At 36.2% G+C, this 11531-nt stretch overlaps 1 protein-coding gene across 2 annotated transcripts in view; it reads left to right on the top strand.

Annotated features, from left to right (window-relative positions):
- The window catches only part of LOC107722861 (somatomedin-B and thrombospondin type-1 domain-containing protein-like), a 20967-nt gene extending 9798 nt beyond the window's left edge, over positions 1-11169 (top strand). The window contains exons 2-5 of one of the 2 annotated variants that reach the window (XM_016531358.1): positions 4019-4201; positions 5144-5234; positions 7635-7793; positions 9515-11169. In XM_016531358.1, the coding sequence (XP_016386844.1) occupies positions 4019-4201; positions 5144-5234; positions 7635-7793; positions 9515-9620 (539 nt within the window). In that variant the 3' untranslated portion in view covers positions 9621-11169. Of the gene's footprint in view, positions 1-4015; positions 4202-5143; positions 5235-7634; positions 7794-9514 lie in introns of both variants that reach the window. The other variant, XM_016531357.1, reaches the window with a different exon arrangement.
- Positions 11170-11531: the final 362 nt, after the last annotated feature.

The raw sequence follows: 11531 nt of genomic DNA, 5'->3' as shown, positions 1-11531 counted from the left end.
TGCTCTTTGAGTGTAGCATATGTGTGCACTTCAGTTTTGTTCAATACTGGCGCAGTATTTCGTGCATCAGTGCTTTGATATGTGCTCTATGAGATTGGTGTGTGTGTGTGTGTGTGTGTGAGAGACGTGTGCATGTGCACATACAGTGATTGCATGTGTGCACGCCAGCTGTGTTCGTGTGGTTTGCATGTTCTGGTGGATAACATGAGCATGTTACATACACAGGGGATTAATCCTTAAGATTTACTCTAAAACTCGTTAAAAACTCAAATGGAATGTCAAATTACACCACAAACACATGCACCAAATTAGGGCTGGGCTGATAAACGATATCATATCGAATCGCGAAAATATTTATGTCGATAACGATGATAAGCTCTGGACATTTTTACTCGATATGGATTAGTCTAACAGCCAATTACACAGCAGAAATAAACGTGAGCCAGCCAGTCAGCGTGCAGCATTTAGCTTGCACGTCAAAGTACACGCCCATTTCCTCGACACGAGGAGGAAAAAATGTGTGGATGCAGCGAAGAAAGCGAAATCGAAAGCAAAACTAACCTCGAGTCATCATCCCAAGATGACGAAATTGTCAATAAAAATGTAGCACGAATTCAGTTATATAGACTACTCATTTGAAGTGCGCCACAAGGACCATTTATCCGCTCGGCTCTAAGTCCAAACAGCAATGCAGCGCGAGCTTACTAGAGCAGATGCGTTTACTTGATCACCTCAGTCACACGACCACTAAACAGCATCCAGTGAGAAGCGCTTGAATTCAGTGAAGAACACTTCTCTGTGATTTAAACTAGTTTAAAGCCAGATGGAACAGCACTGACAAACTGGAGAAACACTGCGCAACAAAACAGTCAGAAGGCTTTTAAATCTACAAATCGCCATAATTTACCATGGATTTACTGTAGTAACACTAACTATACCATGGTATTGTGGCAGAAATGAGGAATATTCATACAGAATTGTATTATATTATTAATGTAGACATTAAATGTATTAAAGGAGTAATACATTTAACTGTAATGGAATATAATTACAGTATTTTTTTTTGTGATTAAGCTATAGCATTTGTGCATTTATACTAAATGCATGGCTTAACTGTGGTTATCGTGATCTAAATGTACGCTACTATGAAATACCAATGGTTAATTGTAATATAACTCAAACACTTAGAATATTTACATTTTACCATAAAAAAGAGGTTGTTACAATTTTTACATATGTTACTATTTTTGTTAATGAACATAAAGTTGCATCTGCATTCTAACTCAAGCTACTAGCCTACTACTGTCAACTGTCATATTATTGTCATATTATTAATATTGCAGCCTGCACTTTAAACTGTGCCAAAGATATGTGCCATCAAAGTCAGGCAACACAAACCTGTTAAATATATTTGAAGCAATATCACACGTTAGCACAAGAAACTAAGAAATATTTCTATTAAGATATTTATTTTATTAAGGAAAAATGACTGGAAAAGTGTAAAGAATTCAAAAACGTGACGTGTCTGTCATGTTCTGACAATAAAGAGTAGTTTAAAACCACAATTAACGGTCTGGTTTCTACAACTTTCACTTAGGAGCAAAATATGCCTTTAAATTTGAAAGAAATAAAGATTTGAAATTTATCGTGATAATTATCGATATCGACTGATATGAAATTTTTTATCGTGATCATTTTTTTGGCCATATCGCCCAGCCCTACACCAAATGCATTACACCATGCTTTTTGGGAACGTACGGTAGCCAGTGTTGAATGTGTGATGTGATTATTCAGTCTTACACTACTCCATTACGGTCTTATTTTAGCTGGATTAATGGTACACTGAAAAACTTGGTGTAGGATTTCCTTAAAAACAATTTTCACTAATTTCAAGTAAATTTCACGGCAAGTAACACATTGAATTAAACATGAAATTTTGAAGTAGAAAGACTGAAATAGTGTTTTCTTATAAAACGTACTCCAATAATCTTTTTATTTGCGACTTCGAAAAATAATTTTCAGTTGTTTATCCTAAATTTGGCTTTATTGTGCAACACGCAGTCTTTCTGAATAAACAAACCAGACAAAAACATATTTTGTGAAATTTCTTTATTGAGAATCTGAGAGACATTTAACTTCTCCTGGTTGGTGAAAATCTGCTTTGAGAGCTTTAACTTGGTGTAGAACTTGAACTTGATGTGTAGAAGCTATATTGAGTAAACCTTAATGTTTATTCCTTCTCCTCAATACAGGATCACAAACTCTCAGACACTTTAGGATGCACCACAGAAATCAGTTTACAAACATTTTGGAGCGTGTAGCCCATGTGAAACTGTCGGGGATCTCGGTTCCTCTGAGCCCACATGAGAGAGCAGCTGTGTTATTGAGATCCAGACTCAGCGGCGTTTGCTTTCTTCTCTGTTTGTGTGTAGTTTGAGGGTGTGTATGATGTCACTGCACAGCTGCTCACTAATGCACGATTGCAAATGAGCTGGCGTTCATGCATTCTTCACCTGCACTCTAACAGACATTCAGGGGATCTGTTACCACAACAACAACAAAAAGCATAATTTATTGATTTAATTAAACCTTTTAAGTTGCAAACATTACTTTGATGAGTTCTGTGGATAGTAATGTTGATCAACCTTAATATTGTGTGTAATTCAAACTGAAATTTGTGTTATTTTTAATTAATTCATTAATTTATTTATTGAAACAATGCTGGGCAGTGGATTTCTAAGTCCAAGCATGTTTTGCATAGGACTGATAAAGAGAATAAATGTTGAAATTAAGTGTTATTTTATGTTTTATTAATAGTAAAATTAGTGTTTAATGCTGTCATATTTGAAATTTAAAAGAATTTTTGTAGTTATCATTACACTGAGGAATAGAGCTCTTACTTGTTCTTTAAATGTACTGTATGTGTGACTGTACTAAAGCATAACAATACCATAATATGTTTTCAGATGTTTAGGAAACATGCTACGTTCACATACTTTTTTCCGTGAAAAACAGTGCTATTCTACTTTGAAATGTGTGTTTCATGTCAGAATGTCTGTTTTTATTTTGGTCTGTGTGACTCCGCCCACTGCTAATTTACCCAATAGTATTTTGCCAGCCCGGGTTGCCAGTTGGCAGAAAACACAGCGTATTGCAGCCATGGAAGCCAGCAAACGAACTGGGTCAGAGTTCGCAGATTCGACCTAAAAAGCCTTAGCATCCATCTAAAATGCTCTGTGACTAGGATAAATCAACTCATTAACTTACAGTATAAGGCTCCTCGCCTTCTATTGTCAGTTGAACGTGTTGCTCTTGTTGGGTGTCCTCAATCTGGCAACCCACATGAGCATCGAGTCTTGAGGAGGAATGGCAGGAAAAACAACTCTAATATTTTAAATTTGACTGAAGTACCCATTTCAGCTGCTAGCTGTCAGTATTACATACAGAACCTTTGAATATGCATGCTAAATGAGTTTCATTTAGTGTGTGCTGTGCTAGCTGTTAATTTGAACTGAAATAGATAAGATGAATTGGTTCCAGGGCCACAACTGCCGATACCGATTATTACAGATCAGGTAGACCGATAACCGATATTTTGAACCGATATATGTCTCTTGTAAAAATGAAAATGAATGTCAAAATTAAGAATAACAAGGGCTCTGACAAAAACTTTCTAAAAATGCTTTTAAAATATTTAATCGGCAAATCGGTTTTGAAAATGACTGATACCGATAACCATAAAAATGCTTAATATCGGCGCTGATAATCGGCCGACCCCTAGTTTGAATCACTGTTTTTCTTTAAATCTATTTATACACTTAGACTAATAAATCTGCAAAAACCAGAATTTACTGCTTCAGAGGGTCAAACAGGCCTGTAACAGCAATAATGCCCAGATTTACATTTAAAAGTTTTATGCACTCATTTATACGCTCTTGATAACTTAATGCATGTGAGTGATTTTTATGTTTGAATTAAAGAAAGCATGTGCTCCTCTCTCTCGTTTTCCTCTCAGCAGCTATAGACTGTGAGGTGCGGCAGTGGGGTCCCTGGTCTCCGTGTTCATCCATCTGTGGGGCGGGGACTACAGAGCGAAGCCGGCAGGTAGCCACGCCCCCACGCAACGGAGGCACGCCCTGTCCCGACCTCAAACAGCGCCGCGGGTGTCTCGCACACTCCGAGACCTGCAGTGCAGCTAAAGGTAATATACATACTAGCTCTGATAAATCTTGCTGTCTACACTTCTTAGGCAGCATCCAAACTACAGTGGACTGTTTTCACATATCTGGGTAAACCCACTATCTGGGTTTCTCAGAAGTGGAAGTCGTCATAATTGGGTATAATTATATAGTGGAGAACGGAAACTACAACAATTATATATATTTTTTCCCAATTTGCTTCAATAGCAAATGAAAAAAATCCACAATGGCATTTCTGACTTTCCCAAAGAAGAAAAAAAATGTAGAGAGAAAGAAGTCAAATTTGCCATCACTCCCTCAGCCGCTGTATTAGAAACACTCATGCAGAAAGAATTTATGAAAGGTTTTGCAAGATTTACAGTGGGATTGGCTTCTCCATGAAGGATGCATGCAATGCTGCTTAAAAATTTGGCTCATCTTAAAATAAGTAGATTTTAGAAAGGCCTTTGCATTGGCAGCATGCATATAATCCCTTAAAATACTGTCTATGTAGGAAGCTTACTGGGTTTTGAGTCAGTGTGTGTGTGTGTGTAAGATCCAGGTTGAGATAAAGAGGGAATGAAAAATGTGTGTTTGTTTATAGAATTGGAGTCAATGTCAGTGCATGTGAATTTCCACATCAGTATCACATTATATATCAGTACTAAATCATTCATTGTTAGTCACTGTTAAATGTCTTTGCAGTTCATGTTAATAGTGTTGCATTGTGATAAATGCATGCAAATATATCATAAATATGTCTCAATCTCAATCTGCATGTATAATACAAGAATGAGAAATATTGTATGCACGTTTAAAACCTGTTTTAGAAGTAAATCACGAAGCACACTGCTGTGTGCATGTAGGGTTAGTGTGTGTTTGTTTTGTGCTCTGGTTCTGTGCTTTGTCTCTGGAGGAGTTTAATTTGCTCTCTCTCATTATCTTGATCTCTTCCTCCTCTTCAGAAGTGGCCAAAATCCTGCCTGACTCATTCAGGCGGAACTTTAAGGACCCTTGGAGACGGCCGCACATGCTTATGAAGGAGGAGAAGAAGAGGTGAGAGCGACGTTCTAGAAAGCAGAACTAATGCAGCTGCAAATTGCTTTGAAAAAGAACAAAACATTATAGTACATTAACAGATAATACAAACACATTCCTGCGACCGAAGGCCTTCCTGTCTTCTAGCAAAGGGAGTCTAAACATTAAGAGTTGTCTAGACTTGCGGTACAATGACCCTCAGAACTAGAACAAGATGAATATGAAGCTGTTTATTAGGATTAATGAAATGATCTTCAGTCATAGTTTCGGTCAAACGCACCTAATATGGGGTGGGTATCTGTGTTTTAACTCAACGTTATCCAAGTATATACTTATAGAAGCTTGTTTCCACCACAGGATAAAAAAGGTAATTGCGACTTTTTAGTCTCACAATTCAGACTTTTTTCCTCACAATTCTAAGAAAAAATACCCAGAATATTTGCAACCCAGAATTGCAAAATATATACTGAGAAATGAGAGATATAAACAGAGATACAAACTCCGAATAAAACTGAGAATAAAAGTCAGAATTGTGAAATAAAATTTGCAATTACATTTTTTATTTTTTACTACATGGTGGGGGGAAAAACAGACAGAATTGCAAGGTATAAACACAGAATTTTGACTTTCTTTCTCGCAATTCTGAGTTTGTCTCAAAATTGTGATATAAAATTGTGAATTGTGATATAAAAAGTCGCAATTACATTTAAAAAAAAATTATTATTATTATTATTTTTTTATCCTGTGGCAGAAACAAGCTTACATATATGCTGGATATACTTGGATAACTAAATGTAAAACTAAAAATAAATCAGTTAATTAAAGAAAAGCATCATCAAGATTACTGTGTCTGTATTTATGGGTCGATATGTAAACCTCAAAGTCGGCATGAAATGAAAGTTCACCATTTCTATTTTATAAATGCATATTATAGATCTTAATGTGAACTATTCATTTATCTATGTTTCATTAAAAAAAAGACCTTGTAATTTTCAATTAAAATGTCATAGCCTTCCTGCAAACTCACGTTCATCAGAGAGCCACGCCCACATCTCAGCATCCAATCAACAACTGATGCATAGAATTAAGTCCCTGCTTTATATTTTTCTTTATCCGTAATTCATTGCAGTCGGATGTATGGAAAAAAAGACCCATCGCCACTTCCATTTCATTGCGACTTTAAAGGGATAATTCCTCCAAAAATTAAAAACCTGCCATCATTTACCCTCATTTCGTTCCAACCCCATATGATTTTCATTTTGTTAAAGTTATTTAGCATGTAACAGAGTGCGCACAATGAAAATGAATGGGCTGTAAGACTGTAAAGCTCCAAAAATGACAAAAAAAAGTATCTTTAAAGTAGTCTATACAATTTGTATGCTATATTCTAAGTGTTTGTGTGAGAAACAAACCAAAAGTCATTATTTACTGGTAATCTTTTCTTCCACCTTGGCGTATAAATCTCAAAATGTGTACATCACTCACTGTCTGATTCACTTCCTATTCATTATATACTACATGATGTGCCATTCACTATATAGTAAACAGTAAATGTGACTGATTTCCCTCTTTTTATAGTGTAGGGGGCGGGGCACTTCAGATTTCAGAGAGCATTCGATTGGACGGAAAATCTGATGAGAAGCTGAAGTGCAGAATGATGTCATTAAAATGTTTGTTCCGTAGACTGTAAATGTTGAATGCATATACTTTCTAAATGTGAATTTTGTCATTATTTTAGGAGCACACTAGCTTATAGATAACCTAAGACAGGTTGTATTTTCTGAATACATCATCCGGGGTTAAATCCACAACTTCTACTACAAGCCCATCCTTTATAGCCCTTGATAAACCCAGAGGAACACCTGCCTGAGGCCAGGAAATCAGATTAGTGTGTGTGTGAGAATGAACGTCAGATAATGAGGAGTTCAATAGGATGGCAGGAATTCAATAGCAGGTGCAGGTTCAAATGAACTGAGATTTAACGACTCTGTGAGGTTCCTTCCAAGCTGCGCACACAGGAAACCCCAGAGCAAACCCTTTCATTAATCACAGGTGTATAGTTTCAGCATGATGTGTGTGTGTGTGTGTGTGTGTGTGAGAGAGAGAGAGACCAGGACGACATACAGAACACAGAGGAGAAAAGGACGCCACACAGGCATAACACATCAAACTAATGAAATCCAGCATGTGAAGACTGACCTTTGACCTTTACACAGCCTGCATAAAAAGTGTTTAAAAGTCCTAGTGGAAATAAAAACAATTCAGTGTTCATTCATCATCAAGCATGCTTCATGCATTGTGCAACTAAACGGCTTTGCTCATATCATGAGTGTGGCAGGTTTACAAGATTTTCAGTGAATAATGCTTTAAATTTAGTCTGCAAATGTTATTTTTGTCCTTTCAAATCTCTGTCTGCAGTTACTGCGTGCAGATGCGTGTGAAGCAGGCGAGCGCTGCGTGTAAGGTGAAACCGTGGAGCGCCGGCTTGGTCCGCGAACGCTCCGTATGCATCGAGTGTCAAAGTGACGCCATGACGACTGATAACCGCTGCCGTGGCGACGGGCTGCCGAACATTAGGTACACGTCACATACTGTACATGCATACAGATTCACAAAACGTTCTTATTAATAAAAATCTTCTTACCTGCTATGTTTTTTTCTAAAATTATGAAGGTTTTGTTTTCCCAAAAGATTTCTTAAGAATGTTCTAAAGATACAACTTCAGAAGAATTTGAATTCCTGAAAAGAATGTTCGTAAAAATCATCGTAAATAATCTTTTACAGTTAAGATAACCGCCAACTTGTCTTTAATCCCCAAAGGTAAGCTGTTTAATGAATTTCCTGGGTTGTTTCAAATATTGCGCATTACAAGCACAAATAAACGCAGCAGACCACTCGATCTTGAGTCAGGATCTTTAGAAATAACTATTTAAAATATACGGTCTGTTTAAATTTTTCTGTACTCCATTTTAATGGTTAAATTAAACTATTAATCAAAAAGCATGCCTAATTAATTGAAATAATGAGACTTATACAATTTAATAGCAATTTATTACAAGTTTAACAAAAATCAAACCCATTTTATTTCTTACTCAAATTTTACCGAAATTCTGTAATTTGTGTTTTCATTTTTCTGGATTCCATTTTCAGTTAAATTTTTACCATAGACTGTAAAAAAAAGATGGACATCGCGTTTCCACTTCCACTATAGAAAAGTGAAGCCAAGACATTCTCAGTATGGCGCGGTCATCTTGCGAAAATGACGTCACGTGATCGTATCAAAGTCCCGCCCAAACTCCCGCAGACCCAATAGCAAGATCACAATCTTGACACCACACCCCATTTTTATAGCATCAATTAACTAATTAAAAGCAAACTTATTAGAAAAACGAACACTTGAACATACATCAGCATGATAAGAACTACCTAAAATGACGCTTTGGAAAAAAATTTATTTGAAGTGTAATTTGATTATTTAGTTTGTCTCACGTCCCATTAGATTACATGGTGAGGGTAGGGTTTAAGACATATATTAGGTCCAGCCACCAGGGGGCGAGCGAAACGTTTTGGCTTCACTATTCAGCGCTTGTGCGACACGCTTAATTTTGACCAAATTCTGGGTTTTCCATTTGTAATTTTTCTGGTTTAATTACATTTTAATAATCAAAAGCATGTCTAATTGAATTCATAAAAACAACTAAATTCATTAATTTGTTTACAATAATAGGGCTCTATGAAATGTTTTGTTTTTTCAGAAATTCTGTGTTGTGTATTTAAATTTTTCGGGCAATTACCGTATTGTCCCGAATATAAGACGATGTTTTTTTCTTGGAAATACATCTGAAAAAACGCGGTCGTCTTATATTCGGGCCAATACGGTAAATGAAGGCATAAAACATTAATTTATCTTGTAATCAAATTAAAATTAAACAAACTCTTTCTTTGTTTATTTTCATTTATTTATGAATTGTTTTGCAAACAAAGTGCTGCACAACAGAGGTGTTAAAATTAAAACATGGGGTAAAAATAGTGCGATTATTTCTTAAAAAATAAGCCTTTAATATATATTTGTTTTAAACCGAACTTTTATTTTGACAGGATGCCATGAAGACCTTTAAGCTTCTGCGTGGTTATGATATGACGAACGTTTTCTCAAATGAAACCGTAAAATGTTAATGACTCTCAGAGCAGCTCTGGAGATGAAGTTCATGTGCACTTTTTAGAATTTATCCGACCTTCTTTCTTAAGAAGATTTTTATAAGTCTTGAGGTGTTTGACATGAATGTCTCTTCCACTAGAACCTTCTGGTCCGCTGCATCAGCACCCGGTTGCTCTGGGTCGTGGGTTCGAGAGTCATTTACTGAGGACTGCCGGTGTCCTTCTTACTCCATGATTTTCGTCTGAACCAAAACACAACTTTCATTTCGAGGGACACGGATGCTCCAAGTTATTCCACAGGAGTCCTGGAGAGCCTCCTACATCTGAAACCAAATTCTCTCCATCGAAAGCTAAGCATTCTGTCACCTTCCTGTGCATCTGTGCCTCCTCCACCAACCCAACACACAAGCCTGTTCTTCTGAAGCTCTGCTGTCTACCTCCATAATGCACCTGCATCCGTTTCTGATGCCTTCGATTATAGATTTCACTCTGTACTGTTTTTCTACTCTCATCTGTCTTCTGATTCATACGTACTGTATTTATATATGTTTGAATGTACTTCTGTGTGTCAGTTTGCACGTGTGTTTTTGAATGCAAAACTCGTTAATGCACGAGTCGCTGAAAGACAAGCTACTGTACATGAATGTTTCTATTTGGTAGTATTTTATTTTCAGGAGAAAATCTCTAATTTGTACGATCTGTGCACAATACTACAGTGCCTTATGAACGCCACTTTCACACTTTGACCAAAGTCGCTTTGACATCAGCGTTTTCGTTTTGTTTGCACGGTCTGAAAGCTGTGTTTGAAACCGCACTCGATTCCTCATGAAAATAAGTTACGGTTACTGGGTTTTCAGTTGGTATAAAAGCAAAGCAAAGCAAAGCGCCCTAAATTGTGGTCGTAAACCGCAACTGATGACGTATAATTTGCCCGTGACAGTATAAATAATTTCTCATTGCTGCTTGTCTCTGCAGAAATTGCCTTTCCATAAAATCCGATTTATTTTATTAAAATAAATGTCCAATTTATTATTACAGCATCTCTGACTCTTAATATACTGTATAATGACTTTCACACACACACGTATAGTAGAACATCAGGATTGCACCAAATAAATGCTTTTTAGATTGTTTTTATTTGCCTTTAAGTAATATTTCAACAGTTTTATTGATGCTTTTGTTGCCTTTTGCTATTTGCGATGTTATTCTTATTCCCATCACGCATTAAACAGTCATTCGTCTCAGTTAATTTTCTTTCATTGCTTGCTGTTTCAGTGTCCCAATTGGCATTTCAGTGTGATTCTGATGCTGTGCTTTGAGTAACGCAGTCACTTGCGTCACCGAGCCGTAGCGGGTATTTAGCGTGCATGTGCTCATTACAGATCAAAGGGCTCGTCTTGCTTACATGCACCCTTCTGCACACATACTACACTCACTACATTTATTTTGTGGCATTTCTTGCATGCTTGCTCAGCAGCATGCAAGGTACAGTATACTTAAGATTCAGGTAATCATGTGTTTTCTCACTAACATGCTTGATGTTCAGTTTGTAGGATGGAATGTGTCTGAATGAACAACCAGCACAGTTACTCTAACCAGTACTTTCTGCGCTGCTTTACATAAACAAGTTTGAACACGTGGCCAGATTTGTTATACTTTTATGCTTCTGCTTAAATGCTTTTAATGACTTTTGTAAAAACAAAAAAGAAACATTAATTTTCTAACAAAAATGCCTATGTATGAATATCTTTACAAAATTATTTTTTTAAATGTGTATTTATATGTACTATATATATTGAATATACTGGTTAAAATAATATAATTACTATGTATAATGAACCACATGCTACTTTTTCTATAATTGATTTAACCAAAAATATGCCCATTTAGTTTTAGTAAACCAAAAAAATGCCTAAACTAAATGCCAGTGTATGGATGTCTTTACAAATATGTGTGTGTGTGTGTGTGTGTGTGTGTACACACACTACCATTCATTTTTAATGTTTTTAAAAGAAGCCTCTTCTGCTCACAAAGGTTCATTCATTTGATCCGAAACACAGCAAAAACTGTAATATTGTGAAATATTTTTACAATTTGAAATAACTGTTTTCTATTCGAATACATTTTAAAATGTAATTTATTTCTGTGATCAAAGCT

This window comes from Sinocyclocheilus rhinocerous, unplaced genomic scaffold, assembly GCF_001515625.1.
Source record: "Sinocyclocheilus rhinocerous isolate Xijiao unplaced genomic scaffold, SAMN03320098_v1.1 scaffold1596, whole genome shotgun sequence".
In the NCBI taxonomy this organism is placed as follows: Eukaryota; Metazoa; Chordata; class Actinopteri; order Cypriniformes; family Cyprinidae; genus Sinocyclocheilus; species Sinocyclocheilus rhinocerous.
Note: the sequence above shows the minus strand (reverse complement) of the source record. Positions and strands in the feature narration are given on the sequence as shown.